The sequence below is a fragment of the Bos indicus x Bos taurus genome, chromosome 6 (genome assembly GCF_003369695.1).
Source record: "Bos indicus x Bos taurus breed Angus x Brahman F1 hybrid chromosome 6, Bos_hybrid_MaternalHap_v2.0, whole genome shotgun sequence".
In the NCBI taxonomy this organism is placed as follows: Eukaryota; Metazoa; Chordata; class Mammalia; order Artiodactyla; family Bovidae; genus Bos; species Bos indicus x Bos taurus.
Window position 1 is genome coordinate 65,682,296 of NC_040081.1, and position 21,065 is coordinate 65,703,360.

Here is a 21,065-nt window from a genome sequence, read left to right on the forward strand (position 1 = left end):
GTCTAAGTGCCCTCACTCTGCCCCCATCCTTCCCTTTTCACCTTTCTCCTTTCCTCTTCCAACAGAGACAAAGGAGAGGGAATCCTGGAGGGACGAAAAGAAAGAACCATTTCAGTTCCTTTTACTTCCCCATTGCAAGCTGTGCTGCTGAGTTAAAAATATGTAATTTCATTTCCAAGTCTATTTCAACCTTTGCCTGGCCTACTGAGCAATCACAAACCCTCCCATCTCAGTTCAGATCTTTGCTTTTAGCTTTATTTTAAAGGGAACACTGCTAAGCTGTATAAACAGATATAAAGTAAATGATCTACAAAGAGCAGAAGTAGGATTAAGGGAACCAGGAAGTAAATCTGTATTTATAGCACAATGGTCAAAATCTGAATTATTTTCATTTCATTTCAAAAATGCCAAATTTTCCACAAGATATAAGATGTCCAGGAAGGCATCAAACCTGTGGCATTCAAGAGTTTCTGCTAACAATGAATGTTCTTATTATTTTCTGTGATGCTCATTTATAACACCATGTAAACAGATTACACATTTTTCTGCAGGTGAGAATTACTGTTCCTCTGTTACATCTGGAATACTACATATTTACAGAGAATGACCCACTTCTAATTAATGAATCACATTTACCACAAATATTTATGAGCAACAACCCCCAAAATTGTGCTACATGGTAAATTATTAATAATGAATTGACTACTAACACTTAAAATAATGCAAATTCAACCCCTTCCCATAAAGCTATAAAAGAACCTCCAAGTGGGCAACGAATATCACTTGGCAGAGACAAACAAGATGACTAATGCCCTTGAAACATTTTAGCAGTCCTGCAGCTAACCAAAATCGAGCAATGGCTTCTATAGGTGGATTTCATTTATTTTATTGTCTATATACTATCATGGGAGAAGGTAGCTGGTAAAAAAATGATGCATCTACAATGGATCCCTTCTCCCTTTTGAATTACAACTTGCATTACAACCAACTGGGCAGATGTGATTTTAATTTTCCACATTTAATAATAAAATCATACAGTTTCAATAATTTTGTGCTTTAATTTATGTTCAGGGACATCAATTCACTAATGAATATTTAAACTACATGTGATTTGATACTTCTATTATTTTTTTCCTTTACTTAAAATGTCAAGTTTAAAAACTTTATGGGCAGATAAATCCTTTTTTATTGATATAATACAGCCTTAAATGGCATCACATCATCTGAAACTTTCTCCACACAGTTATTTTTGATCTAAAGTGATAATTTCCCAGTCACTTATGAAAGATCGTGCATTGACAAATGATTCACTTCTGTAAGGAAGCCTTTTTTCAGATTTGCATGAAGGCAAATGCAGGGCTAAGCATCCTACCCCTAGAGAGGCAACATGAGAAGAACTGGGAGAATCTTTCATCCTCTGACCCATCTTTATCACTGTCAAAATGCAAAAACAAACAAAAAAATGAATTAAATCCCTCAATGGCTCCCAGTAACCTTCTCAATAAAATCCAGAAATAAGGAATAAAGTGGGCTCCTGGTTTCAGAAGACTGGATTCCAGTCTATCATTAATATGCTATGCTAGTCTTTCAGTCGTGTTTGACTCTTAAGGAACCCAAGGACTACAGCCTGCCAGGCTCCTCTGTCTATGGAATTCTCCAAGCAAGAATACTGCAGTGGGTTGCCATTCCCTTCCTCCAGAGGATCTTCCCAACCCAGGGATTGAACCTGAGTCTCCTGTGTCCTTTGCATTGCAGGCAGATTCTTCACCACCTGAGCCACCAGAGAAGCCTAATATGCTGTTTCTCAGTATAAATCACTTTCTCTTTCAAACATTCTCCTTTGTTACATGAGAAAAACAAGACTGGTTAGACTCCTAAAACCCATACAATTCTCTTTTATTTTCAACAATTCTTTCTAAGCTGGGACCAAACACCTCTGGAATAATATCTAATTCTGTTCTTTTTCTCAGAAACATCCTGCTCCCATTTACCTTCTACACTCCCCATCCTTATCTCCTAAAACCCTCAAAAGGAAGCACAAATGCCTCAGTGCTTCTAATACTATGATATTCATCAGAAAGTATCTGATGGCATCCCAATCTTTGTGGGTTTGTCTTTTAAGTACACAGCTTGATGTGGGTTCCAATATTGCCCATGCCATTTATTAAGTCTGAACTTGGACCAGTTGGTTATCTTCCCAAGCCTCAACTTCTACACCTGTAAAACAAGGATAGTAATACCTTTCTCTCGGGGTTGTTGTAAGGTTAAACAGTAAGGTTCCTTATCCTTTAAGGTAGAGCCTATGTCTTATTCGACTCATTTCCCAAGAAGTAACTAGATCAGACTAGTGGAAAGAACAGGAACTTGGTGGTCAGGAGACATGGGCTGAGGCTTTAGGTGAAGATTGTTCTCACTGAACTGGACTGAGAGGGTTTTTAAGGTTAAGAATAGTATCTTGAGATTTCTGTGAACCTGGTGCCTAGCACAATGCTTGAGATTCTCATTACATAAGCAAAGGGACTATGAATACGAAAAAGAGAGCAACGATGCTGTGAATGGATGTGCCTCCATTAGACCCTTTATACATATTTACTTTAGGAAGAAATATAGCAGAAACATCCCTGACTTCAAAGTCTTAGGAGGGAAGTAAACAGCCACCTCTCCAAATAAAGTAAAATTTGATCCCAGGGTAGAAAAGAATAGGCAAGGACTGGGTTCTCTAGGAGAGCAGACAGCTTCGTGCCCTAGATTCGTGTCCTAGGTAGAACAGGGTCGAGGTTTTGGCTGAGGAACTAACACCACGTGGGGGGACAGGGGACTTAGAATCAGCTGTCCAAGTGCAACCTGCTCGGAGCAAAGTGGCCAAGTTGGGAGAAGTCCATTCTCAGGGCGCAGAGCAGCGGGCCAATTGAGCCCCGGGTTCCCATTTTTGACTCTTTCCCTTCACCCTCCCCCGCCCAGCAGTCAGGTCCCAGGAGGTAATTAGTGTGGGGGAGACGCAAAGCTGCTGAGCGGGCAGGGAGATGGGAAAGTACCGGTGGGGGCGGTCTTCTTGTCAGAGGTCTTGTCAAACGAGGGGAGAGGGAGAGAGAAGAGACGGGGAGGGAAAGGCGGAGGGGGGGGGGGGGAGGTGGCGAGAAAGAGAGAGAGACTAACAGATTTTTCATTTTTGCATTCCAGGCATACCTAATGATATTCCCACAGACAGACAGGCAGACGCAGAGAGAGACATACACAGGACACACTTGCGCGTTTGAAATCGTTCATACCCCCAAATCCAGGACGCAGCCTGTTGTCATAACCATCGAGTAAACTGTCCAGGATGCGGGTAAAATTTTCTGGGCATAATTTCTCCTCCTTTTGGTTCTGTCCTGGGGATTCGTTTAAACTGCAAATGCACACGCACACACATACACACAAAAAAAACAAAAACAAAAAAAACAGGCGGAGGGGTTATTTTAAGAATTGATCAACGAACAGGTGGAAACAGGTTTATGTTCTAGGAAAAGAGTCTCTCGCTCCAAACTATAGGAGTCAGGGCTGAGGGATGGAGGAGAGAGAAATGGCCCGGGGAGGCGCAGCCCGCACACACGGACCCCAGTATCCACACTCTTCTCGGACCCCGCGCCCCTGCTGCTCTTGGCGTTTACGCGTTCAGAGCAAAGCCGGGCTCCGCGACCCTGACGTTACAGCGGAGACCAGAGGGTCTGGTTCGCCTTGGGAGGGGCAGGTGGCCATAGGAGACCCAGAACTGGCCCCTTCTTCATCTTCCCCTGACCCCAGCACCCCGGGGAACTCACCAAGCCGCCAGGCACAGGAAGTGCAGGAGGGCGAAACTGACCCCGAAGGACATCGCGATCGCGGGTACCTTCTTGGCAGAAACCATCTTTGCAACATGCCATACTTTAAGCCTGTTCAGGTTTCCAGGCTCTCCAGATGCCCTGAGCAGGGTGCGAGGCGAGGGCAGAGGCTCTCCGCGGCGTGCGCACACTCGCGCTCACACTCGCCCGCGCTCACACTCGCCCGCGCTCAGCCAGCCCCAGCCGCGGTGGGCGCGTGTGTGCACGCGGGCCGGGGAGGCGGATCCTGCCTTTCCTCGCCCCCTCCTTTTCTCGCCGAGCTCTCTAGTGTATGAAGAGCTGTGTATACCGCTCACACTCTTTCTTGCCCGCACCCCGAAGCGGCCAGAGTTAACACCTGGAGCACTGATACCGAAAGGCTGAGCCGAGTTCTTTCCGACGTTTAACTCCTGGGCGTGAGACAGGGGCTGCAGCCTCTTCTCGAGCTCTGGAGCCCCGGCGCCAAGTGTGTCCCCGCCCACGGCTAAGCTTAGCCTCCGCTTCTCCCTCCGGTGGCATTTGGATTTAACCCTTGAAGCCCTTCTCTCTTTAGGTTGTCGAGGACCTGTCTGTACCCATTTTTAAGGCTGGAGGTGGAGAAATGGCGAGATGGATGGGCTTTCTGGGCGAAGGGGTGGGACATCTTGATGGGGAGGAGGAAATCAAGTCTGGACAGAAACAACCTCTGGGACTCTCCCCTTCAGGTGTTGTGGGGCGGCGGAGGAAAGAAAAATCTTCCTAGTAAAAGGGATTGCAACTCACTGGTGCTCTCTCGCCAAACTGTTAGAAGGTGGACTTGAGCCTCATTGTGTTGTCAACTCCTTTGCCAAGCTGTTGCTGCAAAGATAACAAATTCCTTTATGCTACCCGCCGCCGCCTGGCACGCGCATGCCCCCTGCTTTGCTGCTCCATCCTTTCCCTGCAGGGAAGAGAAGTGGAAACAAGGGATAGCAGGTCAAAATCACTTTCACTTTTTGAGACACTTGACACTTTTTCTTTCACTGCAGAGCTGACTCCACATCCAGAACGCATCCGGGAGGAGGGAAAGGATGTCTGGAGAAAGGGAGAGGAGAGAGTAGGAAAAGAGTGTGTGTGTGTGTGTGTGTGTGTGTGTGTGTGTGTGTGTGTGTGTGTGTGTCTGAGAGAGAGCCGATAATCAAGGGACGCCTCAAAGTTCACTCATGACTTGAAAACACTTGGCAGTATAACTTTAGTGTTGTATTGAACAGAGATAAGCACTTTCAGGAGAACTTTTAAAAACTTTAGTTATTGATTCCAAGAAGGAAAGGTGTCTGTCATCTTAATAGTGATTCCTATGGAAATACTTACATGTTGAATCAGTGACCTAAGTAAATTTCTGTATAGGTCCCTAGAACCACCAATAATTATGTTCTGTTTAGACCTTTGATGATTTGTTCACAATTTGATGACTGGTGGACTTATTTGATATGGAAACAATCAAACCAAGGGAGTTTGGGGTTTGTGTGTGTGTGTGTGTGTGTGTAAAATGCAAATTTCTCCTGCCATATTAATCAACAAGAAATGTCACAGCCATCAGCGACTTCTGGCCTCCAAATGAGAATGCAAGCTCCACTAGCTTCAAGGCTTTGGATGCTGCCACCCCCAGGGTGATTGCTGAGGAGCCCGGGGAATGCTAGAAGCTAGGTGACTAAGGAAAACAGGATGGCTCCAGATAGTTGAGATGCATATGAAAGGAATGAACTCAGGGAGCCTAGAGGGTTGCATCTTCCTATACGTAGAATGCTAAATTCCTTAATACCTGATCTTTGATGTTCAGACTGCCTGCTCCTTTTGTTGCAAACTAGTGTATAGACTGACTTTCCCCCTGCCCCCTTGGAGCAGTTTTCTCAGAGCTACTGAGATGCTGTCTCCTAGGATCAGAGTCCCAAACATTCCCACCAAATAAAATAACTCTCTAGTTTCAGGTTGTATTTATATTTTTTAAATACAAAACTGAAACTTGTTTGTTTCAGTCTTCTAGTTAAATTTTTTCTTACAAAGAGGAAGACTTTCTTGATTGCCAAAAATGCAGAAGAGCCAGAGGTATACACTCTCACTATATTCTGTACTACTTCCTTCCTGGCTTTTATTACATCTCACTCTAATTCGGTCTGTATCTTTCTCTTAAAGACTGTAATCTCCTGGAGGTCCGGAGCTGGGTAACTTTTCTTATCTGAGTTTACTTTTTTCTATTACAGTGAATGACACCTAGTACAAGGACAAAAAATATTTATTGAATGAACAATTAAATGAATGAATAGCTTGTTTCCAAGTCCATCTTAATTAACTTGGAAGAAACTCAAGTTCAGGCAAGCTCTTGGGGAAAAAAAATGGAAATACTAGTGTATTTCCCAAATAAGCCATGAAAACATTTGTCTCCTCAGATTATCTACATAAAAGATGCTAATACATTATATTATTATTATATCAAACTGTATTATTATATCAAACTATATTACTTCTCCAATCTTAGTGCTTTCCTACACTTTCTAAAATCTAATTCAGTATTCTTTACTTTTCTTTACAATTGCCATTAAATATGCATATACAAAACCGCAGGGCTTCCCTTGTAGCTCACTTGGTAAAGTATCTGCCTGCAGTACAGGAGACCAGGGTTCGATCCCTGGGTTGGGAAGAGCCCTTGGAGAAGGAAATGGCAACCCACTCAAGTATCCTTGCCCAGAAAATCTCATGGACAGAGGAGCCTGGTGGGCTGCAGTCCATGGGATCACAAAGAGTCGGGCACGACTGAGTGACTAACACTTACTTGCTTATATATAAAATAAACAATAGAAAACTATGACCTTGGGGAAAAGAAGTTCCATATTGTTAAAACAAATCATCTTAAAATATTAATTTTAAGTACGTAAAACTAAAACCTCACAAAATATAAAAAGAAGATTTCTCCTTCATATAGCTATTTCCAATTTTATTTTTGCTGACTGACGTCTAGTACTTAAAATCAACTAAAGATAATAGTAGAGACATTTATATTTCATTTTTTTACATCACAGACTTTTATTTACACTATCTAAGGGCTTCCCACAACTGGGTATTGTTTTTGCTTTGGCTTCATCCCTTCATTCTTTCTGGCGTTATTTCTCCACTGATCTCCAGTAGCATATTGGGCACCTACTGACCCGGGGAGTTCCTCTTTCAGTATCCTATCATTTTGCCTTTTCATACTGTTCATGGGGTTCTCAAGGCAAGAATGCTGAAGTGGTTTGCCATTCCCTTCTCCAGTGGACCACATTCTGTCAGACTTCTCCACCATGACCCGCCCACCCTGGGTGGCCCCACATGGCGTGGCTTGGTTTCAAGAGTTAAACAAGGCTGTGGTCTGTGTGATCAGATTGGCTAGTTTACTGTGATTATGGTTTCAGTGTGTCTGCTCTCTGATGCCCTCTCACAACACCTACCATCTTACTTGAGTTTCTCTGATCTTGGATGTGGAGTATCTCTTCACGGCTGCTCCAGCAAAGCACAGCAACTGCTCCTTACCTTGGACAAGGGGTATCTCCTCCCAGCTGCCCCTCCTGACCTTGAACGTGGAGTAGCTCCTCTCAGCCCTCGTAAGCTCGCACAGCCACCGCTCCTTGGACCTGGAGTTGCACCTCTCGGCTGCTGCCCCTGACATTGGGCGTGTGGTAGCTCCTCTTGGCCGCCGCCCTGAAGTGACTGGTGATAGAAGCAAGGTCCGATGCTGTAAAGAGACATATTGCATAGGAACCTGGTATGTCAGGTCCATGAATCAAGGCAAATTGGAAGTGGTCAAACAGGAGTTGGCAAGAGTGAACGTCGATTTTCTAGGAATCAGTGAACTAAAATGGACTGGAATGGGTGAATTTAACTCAGATGACAATTATATCTGCTACTGTAGGCAGGAATCCCTTAGAAGAAATGGAGTAGCCATCATGGTCAACAAAAGAGTCTGAAATGCAGTACTTTGATGCAATCTCAAAAAGGACAGAATGATCTCTGTTCGTTTCCAAGGCAAACCATTCAATATCACAGTAATCCAAGTCTATTCCCCAACCAGTAACACTGAAGAAGCTGAAGTTGAATGGTTCTATGAAGACCTACAAGACCTTCTAGAACTAACACCCCCAAACGATGTCCTTTCCACATAGGGGACTGGAATGCAAAACCAGGAAGTCAAGAAACACCTGGAGTGATGCAAATTTGGCCTTGGAGAACAGAATGAATCAGGGCAAAGGCTAATAGAGTTTTGCCAAGAGAATGCACTGGTCATAGCAAACACCCTCTTTCAACAACACAAGAGAAGACTCTACACATGGACATCACCAGATGACCAACACCGAAATCAGATTGATTCTATTCTTTGCAGCCAAAGATGGAGAAGCTCTATACAGTCAGCAAAAACAAGACCGGGAGCAGACTGTGGCTCAGATCATGAGCTCCTTATTGCCAAATTCAGACTGAAATTGAAGAAAGTGTGGAAAACCACTAGACCATTCAAGTATGACCTAAATCAAATCCCTTGTGATTATACAGTGGAAGTGAGAAATAGATTTAAGGGACTAGATCTGATAGAGTGCCTGGTGAACTGTGGATGGAGGTTCGTGACATTGTACAGGAGGCAGGGATCAAGACCATCCCCATGGAAAAGAAATGCAAAAAAGCAAAACGGCTTTCTGGGGAGGCCTTACAAATTGCTGTGAAAAGAAGAAAAGTGAAAAGCAAAAGAGAAAAGGAAAGATATAAGCATCTGAATTCAGAGTTCCAAAGAATAGCAAGGAGAGATAAGAAAGCCTTCCTCAGCGATCAATGCAAAGAAATAAAGGAAAACAACAGAATGGGAAAGACCAGAGATCTCTTAAAGAAAATTAGAGATACCAAGAGAACATTTCATGCAAAGATGGGCTTGATAAAGGACAAAAATGGTACGGACCTAACAGAAGCAGAAGATATTAAGAAGAGGTGACAAGAATACACAGGAGAACTGTACAAAAAAGAGCTTCACGACCCAGATAATCATGATGGTGTGATCACTGACCTAGAGCCAGACATCCTGGAATGTGAAGTCAAGTGGGCCTTAGAAAGCATCACTATGAACAATGCTAGTGGAGGTGATGGAATTCCAGTGGAGCTATTTCAAATCCTGAAAGATGATGCTGTGAAAGTGCTGCACTCAACACGCCAGCAAATTTGGAAAACTCAGCAGTGGCCACAGGACTGGAAAAGGTCAGTTTTCATTCCAATCCCAAAGAAAGGCAAGGCCAAAGAACGCTCAAACTACTGTACAATTGCACTCATCTCACATGCTAGTAAAGTAATGTTCAAAATTCTCCAAGCCAGGCTTCAGCAATACATGAACCATGAACTTCCAGATGTTTAAGCTGGTTTTAGAAAAGGCAGAGGAACCAGAGACCAAATTGCCAACATCCGCTGCATCATCAAAAAAGGAAGAGAGTTCCAGAAAAACATCTATTTCTGCTTTATTGACTACGCCAAAGCCTTTATGTGGATCACAATAAACTGTGGAAAATTCTGAAAGAGATGGGAATACCAGACCACCTGACCTGCCTCATGAGAAACCTGTATACAGGTCAGGAAGCAACAGTTAGAACTGGACATGGAACAACAGACTGGTTCCAAATAAGAAAAGGAGTTCGTCAAGGCTGTATATTGTCACCCTGCTTATTTAACTTATATGCAGAGTACATCATGAGAAATGCTGGGCTGGAAGAAGCACAAGCTGGAATCAAGATTGCCGGGAGAAATCTCAATAACCTCAGATATGCAGATGACACCACCCTTATGGCAGAAAGTGAAGAGGAACTCAAAAGCCTCTTGATGAAAGTGAAAGAGGAGAGTGAAAAAGTTGGCTTAAGGCTCAACATTCAGAAAATGAAGATCATGGCATCCGGTCCCATCACTTCATGGGAAATAGATGGGGAAACAGTGGAAATAGTGTCAGATTTTATTTTTGGGGGCTCCAAAATCACTGCAGATGGTGACTGCAGCCATGAAATTAAAAGACGCTTACTCCTTGAAGGAAAGTTTTGACCAACCTAGATAGCATATTGAAAAGCAGAGACATTACTTTGCCAACAAAGGTTTGTCTAGTCAAGGCTATGATTTTTCCAGTGGTCATGTATGGATGTGAGAATTGGGCTATGAAGAAAGCTGAGCACCGAAGAATTGATGTTTTTGAATTGTGGTGTTGGAGAAGACTCTTGAGAGTCCCTTGGACTGCAAGGAGGTCCAGCCAGTCCATCATAAAGGAGATCAGTCCTGGGTATTCATTGGAAGGACCTATGCTAAAGCTGAAACTCCAATACTTTGGCCACCTCATGAGAAGAGTTGACTCATTGGAAAAGACTCTGATGCTGGGAGGGATTGGGGACAGGAGGAGAAGGGGCGACAGAGGATGAGATGGCTGGATGGCATCACCAACTTGATGGACATGAGTTTGAGTGAACTCAGGGAGTTGGTGATGGACAGGGAGGCCTGGAGTGCTGCAATTCATGGGGTCACAATGATTTGGACACAACTGAGCGACTGAACTCAACTGAACTGGACTGAAGGGCTTCCCTGTTGGCTCAGATGGTAAAGAATCCGTCTGCAGTGCGGGAGACCTCGGTGGATCCCAGACTTGGGAAAATCCCCTGGAGAAGGGAAAGATTAACCACTCCAGTATTCTTGCCTGGAGAATTTTATGGACAGAATAGCCCGGCAGGCTACAGTCCATAGGGTCCCAAGAGTCAGACACGACCGAGCATCTTTCAGTTTCACCTTTTTCATATATTATTAAAGAAGTTACATGTTGGATTTACAGTCTAAATGTTTAAAATATATGTATCTATACACATGTATATTGTGGTGTTGGAGAAGACTCTTGAGAGTCCCTTGGATTGCAAGGAGATCCAACCAGGCCATTCTGAAGGAGATCAGCCCTGGGATTTCTTTGGAAGGAATGATGCTAAAGCTGAAACCCCAGTACTCTGGCCACCTCATGCGAAGAGTTGACTCATTGGAAAAGACCCTGATGCTGGGAGGGATTGGGGGCAGGAGGAGAAGGGGACGACAGAGAATGAGATGTCTGGATGGCATAACTGACTTGATGGACGTGAGTTTGAGTGAACTCCGGGAGTTGGTGATGGACAGGGAGGCCTGGCGTGCTGAGATTCATGGGGTCGCAAAGAGTCAGACATGACTGAGCGACTGAACTGAACTGAACTGATACACATGTATGTATCATCAGTTTAGTCGCTCACTTGGGTCTGGCTCTTTGTGATCCCATGTATTGCAGCATGCCAGGCTTCTCTGTCCATCACCAACTCCCAGAGCCTGCTTAAACTCATGTCCATTGTGTTGGTGATGCCATCCAACCCTCTCATCCTCTGTCGTCCCCTTCTCTTCTAACCTTCAATCTTTTGCAGCATCAAGGTCTTTTCCAATGAGTCAGTTCTTCACATCAGGTGGACAAATTACTGAAGCTTCAGCTTCAGCATCAGTCCTTCCAATGAATACCCAGGACTGATTTCCTTTAGGATGGACTGGTTTGTTCTCCTTGCTGTCCAAGAGACTCTCAAGAGTCTTCTCCAACATCATAGTTCAAAAGCATTAATTCTTTGGCACTCAGCTTTCTTTTTAGTCCAACTATCCCACCCATACATGACTACTGGAAAAACCATATCTTTGACTAGATGTTGGTAAAGTAATATCTTTGTTTTTTAATATGCTGTCTAGGTGGGTCATAGCTTTTCTTCCAAGGAGCAAGTGTCTTTTAATTTCATGGCTGCAATCACCATCTGCAGTGATTTTGGAGCACACCCAAAAATAAAGTCTGACACTCTTTTCATTTTTTCCCCATCTATTTTCCATGAAGTGATGGGAGCAGATGCCATGATCTTAGTTTTCTGAATGCTGAATTTTAAGCCAACTTTTTCACTCTCCTATTTCACTTTCATCAGGAGGCTCTTTAGTTCTTATTCGCTTTCTGCCATAAAGGTTGTGTCATCTGATATCTGAGGTTATTGGTATTTCTCCCAGGAATCTTGATTCCAGTTTGTGCTTCATCCAGCCCGGCATTATATATATATATATAGTCGTGTCTGGGGGCAAGTTGGAAAAGAATTTCCAGACAATAGACAGAATGAGAGGGAAATAAAGTTTATTACGGTGGGAGACTCTATTAGAACAATGGGCCAGCTCAAGGCAGAACCGATATTGAACAGGGGTCCTTAATCCACTTTTATGCCCAGGGTACAAGGAGTGGGATAGGGGTCTTGTGGGCCATTTGCTGATTGGATGAGGTACATATCCTGTGTTGGGTGGGGGAGTAAGGAAGATATATTCTCCCTATGGGGTAGGAGGGGAGACAGGTTATACGGCTCAGGAGAACCTGAAATCTGTTCATAGTGACAACATGGGGAAGGGAAGGATGATAAGGGTCTATTTTTTCCATTCCTGCATTCCAAGACCGTCCTTGGTTTTATCTGCTCTTTCTTCCTTGGGTCCCCACATATATCTTATCACTATGAACTTTAAAATAAATCCAGTATTCAAAAATTACAATTTACTCCTGTAAATATCACTCAATATGCTATTATTTGGGGCTTTCCTGTTAGCTCAGCTAGTAAAGAATCCTCTTGCAATACAGGAGACCCAGGTTTGATTCCTGGGTCAGGAAGTTTACCTGGAGAAAGGATAGGCTACCCACTCCAGTATTCTTGGGCTTCCTTGGTGGCTTAGACAGTAAAGAATCTGTCTGCAATATAGGAGACCTGGGTTTGATCTGAGTTGAGAAGATCTGCTGGAGGAGGGCATGGCAACCCACTCCAGTATTGTTGCCTGGAGAATCCCCATGGACAGAGGAGCCTGGAGGGCTACAGTCCACAGGGCTACAGTCCATTCTCAGTCGGACATGACTGAGCAAGTAAGAACATCACAGCACATGATATTATGTGCTATATTATGAACATGATATAATGTTCCTATCCATTAAGATCCAGGCTGTAAATAATTTTTTCTTATAAATAGCTGTGTAGAAATATGAAGAAATTAAAATTATACCCATAATTTCCTTCTTTAAAGTTAACCTAAGTCTCTGCTTGCTATATTCAAATGCACTACCCCCTAAACATCATGACGTTAAGCCAGCAACATATTATAAATGTATCATAAAGGTTTACATTTGGTATGGAGGGATGCAAATAATGCGTATCACCTTACTGTTAAAGTCTTAGGATGGATACTTTGTCTATGATGCCTAAAAAATGTCCAGAAAATTAATAAAAAATTTTGTATTCATGTAAATATGTGCATTTTTCTGTGTGCTCTTCATAACTTTTATTAGATTCTCAAAGCCTGTAAAAAACTACAGTATGGACTAATATTTTCACATAAGAGATGACATATATAATAGAAAAATTAACCAAAGAAATGAATATCCATTTGTAGGTAATGTGTGACAAACATCTCTACCTCATTTGATAAACAACAACCAGTTTCTATAGACTATTATGTAGACTTTGAGTCTACATTGAAAGTGCTTGGCCCAATTTTTGTCAATTTATTCAATGGTCTTAATTGGCACACAGAGTTTTGAGCAATAATAAAATGTATAATTTGAAAAGTTTCAATCTGTTTCTCTTTCTTTCTGTTAATTATTTCTGGTAAAATATTGAACCAATTTAAACTATTTGAAGAGGGTAATGGTGTGAATTACTGTAAATTCTGAAGGAATGGATATCCACCTAGCTGAAACATTTCAGTTTTGAGAATGTAAAAGCTATTCACTATTTTTACATTAATGCATTTCTCTGCACTAAATATTTAAAATAGGTGAGAAGAATTGTTTGATGCTCTCTGGTCATGTCTTTCCTTATTTGTATTAAAACAGTGATTTTACAAAAATTGACCAGCATGCTGGCCTGTTGTTATTGTCTAGTTGTAGATTTGTATTTCTGCTCTTAAGACATCTCAAAACTGTGTCTATTGTTTTAATAGTTATTACTTTAAAAATGGCATAATCTGGGGTATCTTAACAGAATCTATTTGAACAAATAAATCATAAAATTAATTGATTATTTCTCCCAAAATATTTATTTTTCTTTGCCATATAGTTAATGCAGGTTTAGTTGTTTCAATGTGATTACTTGAAAGAGAAAATAATTTAAGCAATATGTGTATCTTATCTGAATAATTTCTATACATGAAATTTGGAAAGTCAGCTATTATATTAAAATTATAAAATTATTGATTAAATATTTTTATGATTGTCCATGATGAAGTTGGACAATGAAGAGAGTGTGCATGCATACTAATTGCTTCAAACCTGTCCCACTCTTTGCGACCCTATGGACCATAGCTGGCCAGGCTTCTCTGTCCATGGGATTCTCCTGGCAAGAATACTGGAGTGGGTTGAGGTGCCCTCCTCCAGGGGATCTTCCCAACCCAGGGAGATCAAACCTGTTTTTTGTTTCTTATGTCTCTTGCATTGGCAGGTGAGTTCTTTATCACTGGGGCCACCTGGGAAGCCCATGATAGTATCAATTAGTTATTAATAGTTAATCTAATTTGAATATTCAAAAAAATTTTTTGGTTAGGTATTATTCCCCACATCTTATAGATAAGGAAACCAAAGCTTAAAAATGCTAAAAAATTTTGCTTGTACTTACATGACCAGAAAATGGAAAGGTCAAGATTTTATTCTATTTCCTTGTGGAACTACTTAATAAAATTTACTTTTGTAGTTTTATTTGATATATGTGTATATTGTAAAATGATTACCACAATGATGTTAGTTAACACATCCATCACCTCACACAGTTACCTTTTGTGTGTGTATGTGTGTGATAAGATCTACTCTCAGCATATTTCATGTATACAATACAGCATTGTTAATTATAGTTATCACACTATACTTTAGATCCTTAAAACATATTTTTAATTCAAAGCTTGAAATCCCTTTGACCAATGCCTTCCCATTTCCCTCACCCCCAGCCCTAGACAGTCACTAATCCACTTTGCTTCTATGAGTTCAATTTTTAAATTTTACATATAAGTGAGATTATACAGCATTTGTCTTTCTCTGTCTGAATTATCTTGTTTCAAGAGTAACACAGGATTAATGCAACAATTTGGGAAGTCACTTAGTGATACATATACACACATTGAACATGATCATAACGTATGATCAGGCCATCCCATGCCTATTTTATAGCCCACTGAAGCTGTGTATATCACAACATACTGGAAAATTCTTAAAGAGATGGGCTTCCATGCTAGCTGAGATGGTAAAGAATCTGCCTACCAATGCAGGAGATGCAGATTCAATCCCTGGGTCAGGAAGATCCCCTGGATAAGAGAATGGCAACCCACTGTAGTATTCTTGCCTGGAGAATTCCATGGACAGAGGAACCTGGAGGGCTATAGTCCATGGGGCTGCAAAGAGTCAGACAGGACTGAGTGACTAACTGAGAAATATGTATGCAGGTCAAGAAGCAACAGTTAGAACTGCACATGGAACAACAGACTGGTTCCAAATTGGGAAAGGAGTACATCAAGGCTGTATATTGCCACCTTGCTTACTTAATTTACACGCAGAGTATATCATGTGAAATGCCAGGCTGGATGAAGCACAAGCTGGAATCAAGATTGCTGGGAGAAATATCAATAACTTCAGATATGCAGGTGACACCACCCTTATTGCAGAAAGCAAAGATGAACTGAAGTGCCTCTTGATGAAGTGAAAGAGGAGAGTGGAAAAGTTGGCTTAAAACTCAACATTCAAAAAACTAATATCATGGCAGCCAGTCCCATCACTTCATGGTAAATAGATGGGGAAACAATGGAAACAGTGACAGATTTTATTTTGGGGGGCTCAAAAATCACTGCAGATGGTGACTGCAGCCATGAAATTTAAAAATGCTTGCTATGACAAACCTAGATAGCATATTAAAAAGCATTGTTTTGCTTTTTAATATTTTTTGACATTATTTTGCTGACAAAGTCCATCTAGTCAAAGCTATGGTTTTTCCAGTTAGTCATGTATGGATGGGAGAGTTGGACTATAAAGAAAGCTGAGTGCTGAAGAATTGATGCTTTTGAGCTGTGGTGTGGGAGAAGACTCTTGAGAGTCCCTTGGATTGCAGGGAGATCAAGCCAGTCAATCCTAAAAGAAATCAGTCCTAAATATTCAATCACATCCTATATGTGATGGACAGAGAAGCCTGGCGTGCTGCAGTTCATGGGGTCTCAAAGAGTCGGACACAACTGAGCAACTGAACTGAACTGAAGCTCTCAAACGAGACCTACAAAACAGTGTATTGCTTGTAACAATGAAGACTGTTAAATGTTAGTTGTTCAGTTGTGTCTGATTTCTGCAACCTCATGAACTATATAGCCCGCCAGGCTTATCTGTCCATGGAATTCTTTAAGAAAGAGTACTTAAGTAGTTAAGTACATTGTATTGTATTGGATACATTGTATTGTGCTGTAAATGAAGCGCAATAAAGAAATTAAAATTAAGAAAATCAGGTGCATATATATATATATATATATCAATTTAGATATATGCCAAGAATATGTTGTATGCTGTTTATGAGTATGCATGTAGTCATAAACTTGCATGAAAAAATAAATACCAAATTAGAGATAATGGCTGTCTGTGGAGGAGAGGAACAGAATAGAACATTGGCTACTTCAATTATTTATCTAATGAAGCACATATGGCAAAATGTTACATACTGACAAATTCAGTGGTAAAGACCTGAGCCTCCATATTTTTACTTTTAGGTATTGTTCTGACCATCTATTGCTATATAAAAAACCATTACAGAACTTGTTGATTGGAAACAAGAAATTTATGACTATCTCTCAGCGTTCATGGTTTGACCAGGCTCATCTGGCAGTTCTCCCAGAACATCTGGCACTTCTGGAAGTGCCTCACCTTGTTGCAGTAACTGGGCTGCAGTTAGATTGCTAACTGGGGCTGTGGTTATCTAAAGGTTTGACTGAGCTGGCTATGAAGATAACTTATGGCTTCACATCACTGACACAACATTCAGAATACCTGAAGCAGTTGGAGGGCTGACTGGATCCCTCTCTTCCTCTATCTTTTGCTTCACTACTTACTTAGCTTGGATTTCCCCACAACATGATGGTCTCAGGACAGTCAAACTTTTTTACATGGCAATTGGCTGCTGTGAGACTTAAAAACAAGTCTTAGAAGACAGAGTGTCACCACAATTGCATTCTATTGGTCAAATCAAGTTACAGGACCAAACCACATCATGCAAATAGGATACCCATGGGAGGCATGGTTCACTGAATGGCCATCTTTGAAGACTAGCTACCATATATACTTTTCTCTAGGCCTGAAATAGTTCATGGAAAAACTGAATAGCATTTTACACCAGTGGTGAAGATTAATTTCCTGTGTCAACTTGGCTTGGCTACAATTCCCAGATATTTGGCCAAAAATTATTCTAGATGTTTCTGTGAAAGTACTTTTTAGATGAGGTTAATATTTAAATCAGAAGTTTTGAGTAAATCACCCAATCAGTTGAAAGCCTTAAAGAAAAAAAGACTGACCTACCCAAAGGAAGAGAGGATTCGGCCAGGAGACCTTCAAATTTAAACTGTAGCTCTTCCCTGGATTGCCAACTTGCCAACTTTTCCTATAGATTTTGAACTTGCCAGCTTCCATTATTGTGTGAGCCAATTTCTTAAAATCAATCTCTCTCTCTCTCAGTTCCTATTGGTTCTGTTTCTCTGCAGAACCCTAATCTAACACAAGTGGTATGGTGATACAAGACTAAATGCTTGTTGAACCTCTGCAGTATGAGAAATATTTAATGTTGTATCCATTCAACAAGTAAACATATTCTTGCCTTTCAAATGCCACTAAATCCTTCCCCAAATAAGTAGTATGAAATGATTTTAGAGTCCTGAATATTATCTTATAATATGATATATTATTGCCATTGTTGTTCTTAAGATGGAGAGTTTTTTTGTGATGCAGGTAAGGGTTCACTCGTGATATGTGAACACATATAAATCTTAAACATGCTGCTGCTGCTGCTGCTGCTAAGTCGCTTCAGTCATGTCCGACTCTGTGCGACCCCATAGACGGCAGCCCACCAGGCTCCCCCATCCCTGGGATTCTCCAGGCAAGAACACTGGAGTGGGTTGCCATTTCCTTCTCCAATGCATGAAAGTGAAAAGTGAAAGGGAAGTCGCTCAGTGTGTCCGGCTCCTAGCGACCCCATGGACTGCAGCCCACCAGGCCCCTCCATCCATGGGATTTTCCAGGCAAGAGTACTGGAGTGGGGTGCCGTTGCCTTCTCCGAATCTTAAAAATAGATGAGTCATAATTGAGGCTTTAGATAAATCACTCTATTTGAATTTTGTCTTTTTGATTTTTAAGTCAGTCAAATAACACATGAAATTTTGGAGAATACAAAGAACTAGCAAACCCCCCCAAAATTATGTAAAATACAATTATTCAAATAAGGCACTTCTTAACTTGGTTTAAGGAAAAAAAGGGCTTAACTCTTTGAAAAAATTATTGCCATCTGCTTTATAAACTTTAACAAAAACTGTATATAGTGAATATATTTAGCAACTGAATAAGTCCAGGTAGTAAAGATGTGGAATACATTGTGTATCTTATGCAATTTATTGTATGTACTTACATTACTTTTATTTTATCAATTTTTTACTAGTGATATGAGGAGACCTGCTACTTAAAATATATTCATAACTAGAAGAAAAATTAAATTAACCTAAAGGATGTATTTATTTTCACTAATCATTGTAGACACAAATATATTAGCTTTTTAAAATGCTTAATACCAAAAACTTTTGAAGACAGGCATAATGTCAGATATTTGTATGTCTTTTTCAGTGCTTTTTTAAACTTCAGTACAGAATCTAACACATAAATCAGATTCACACAAAGTAAACAATTAAAGTATCACAGGTGTATACTGACTGGCCATCAACCCAGCATTTGGAACTAAATTTTCCAAACAAACCTAGGAACGCATAACATGACACAATAGCAATTTTACTATATTTGGTCCACAGAAGACTACGAAGCTAGACTGCTCTTCATTACCATCTGGTGGCTACTGCATGGAGTGGCATTAACCATAATTTTAAAAGAAAGTTAGAAGAACTAAATACTTTAGAGAAAACCTTAGTAGTATTGATGAATATTAAGAATGAATGAGGATAAAAACCAAAGAAGGATTTGGAACTTTCTTTACAATAAAAAAGTATACCATAAAAAGTTATTTTTTGGAAACAATCTATAATGGACAAAAGTTAAATATATGCTAAATAATACTTTGAACAGCATAAGAACTCCATATCACCCAGTTGTTTTACAGCACAAAAGACAATGTACTTTTTTTCTTCTAGTGGTAAATTAGATGTAATCATTTTTCTGAATTTACTAAATATTTTGGTCATCCATGTATCTTCACATGCCATTTGCCAAGAAATACTCTTCTATTTTATCTACCCGGCAAACACTTGTATACCTTTAGAAATTTAGCTTAAATGGTACCTCACTGGAGAAGTCCATCTGTGCAGTCCTAGTTGAAGGCTCAGTTATCCATCCCTAGAAACTGCTGTTGCTAGTCTGTTATCATTTACATAATGTTTTTATTCATGACTGGTTGACTTCCTCAGGAGAGGTGTTGGTGCCCTACTTATCCTTTTAAGATCCGAGTTCTAAGCATTTAATATATATTTAAGTAAATATATCCAGGAAGGAATAAATCCAGGAAGGAATAAATATTCCAGTAAGGAATGAATCCAGGAAGTTCATTGTTCTTTAGGAAATTTAAACCAAAGGAAACCTTCCCCATTTTACACTCAACAGATGAAACAAGGACAGAAGGAGATTTTGGAGAAAGAAAATGGACATATTGATGTTTTAAATTTCCCACTTCCATCACAAATCACAAAGCCAAACTAGAACCAGAAAATCACCTAGTTATGCTACAAAATTTTAAGTATGAGACTGAGGCTCAGAAAGAATCTTGGACTTTCCCAAGTTTCTACAACTAATAACTACTGGAATTAGTATTTGGACCCCCTATCAACTGACACTTCATCAGCGAGGTTTTTACTCTACTGGTTTAATCCCCGACTTCTTTTAGGAGAAATCTTAGTTCTAGAGAACTGGATTGTAAAAATTAAATACTCTTTTAGGGATCTGAATTCTGTACTTGATCCATGACCTGTGCTGTGCTGTGCTTAGTCGCTCAGTCGTGTGCGACTCTTTGCGACCCCATGGACTGTAACCTGCCAGGCTCCTCTGTCCATGGGGATTCTCCAGGCAAGAGTACGGGAGTGGGTTGCCATGCCCTCTTCCAGGGGTTGAACCCAGGTCTCCCGCACTGCAAGTGGATTCTTTACCATCTGAGCCACCAGGGAAGCCCTGATTCATGACCTAAACTATACATATTTACAGGCAACTTAAGAAATCGTTAATTATGTTATACGACAATATGAAATTCAGCTGAACCTTGAACAATATAGTGTGAACTGCACCGATTTTATGCAGATTTTTTTTCCATAAATACATTCTATAGTTCTGTAAGATCTACAGTTGATTGAATCTGAAGATATGGCACTGCCATTAAGGAGGGCCGACTCTAAAGTAATAAAGGAATTTTTCACTACGTGAGGGTGTCCATGCCTCCAAACCTCTCTACTGCATCTCATTGTTCAAAGGTCAACTGTATATTTAAATTTCTTAAGTGCTTGATTTTGTGCCAACTGTTGTGTGAATTTACCCTAAGGAAACAGCAAGTCATGCATGTCAAGATTATGAGCACAATAAGCATTAGGATATCATCATTATTAATACCTTTTTCTTTTTTGGCCACACTGTACAGGATGTAGGATCTTAGTTCCCCAACTAGGGATTGAACCCATGGCCTCTAGAGTGGAAGCATGGAGTCTTAACCACTGACCCTCCGGCTAAGTCCCCATTATTAATATTTCTGAAAAGTATAGACTCTCTAATATAATTTCTGTTATCTTTCTTTGACTATTAAGGGATATCCTTTAGAGCTGAGTAGGAGGTTTTTGAGATTCTCCAAACTTACCTTGCTTTTGCTGTGTTTTTTTTTTTTTAATTTATTTATTTTTGGCTGCACTGTGTCTTCCTTGCCACATGAGGGCTTTCTCTAGTTGTGGCAAGCAGGGGCTACT

The 21,065-nt window shown here is 40.8% G+C and overlaps 1 protein-coding gene across 1 annotated transcript in view; it reads right to left on the reverse strand.

Annotated features, from left to right (window-relative positions):
• The window catches only part of GABRA4 (gamma-aminobutyric acid type A receptor alpha4 subunit), a 77,028-nt gene extending 72,602 nt beyond the window's left edge, over positions 1 to 4,426 (reverse strand). Inside the window, exons 1-2 of the mRNA XM_027544414.1 lie at positions 3,801 to 4,426; positions 3,270 to 3,388 (exon numbers count right to left, since the gene is read on the reverse strand). Of these exons, the coding sequence (XP_027400215.1) occupies positions 3,270 to 3,388; positions 3,801 to 3,886 (205 nt within the window). The 5' untranslated portion in view covers positions 3,887 to 4,426. The remainder of the gene's footprint in view (positions 1 to 3,269; positions 3,389 to 3,800) is intronic.
• Positions 4,427 to 21,065: the final 16,639 nt, after the last annotated feature.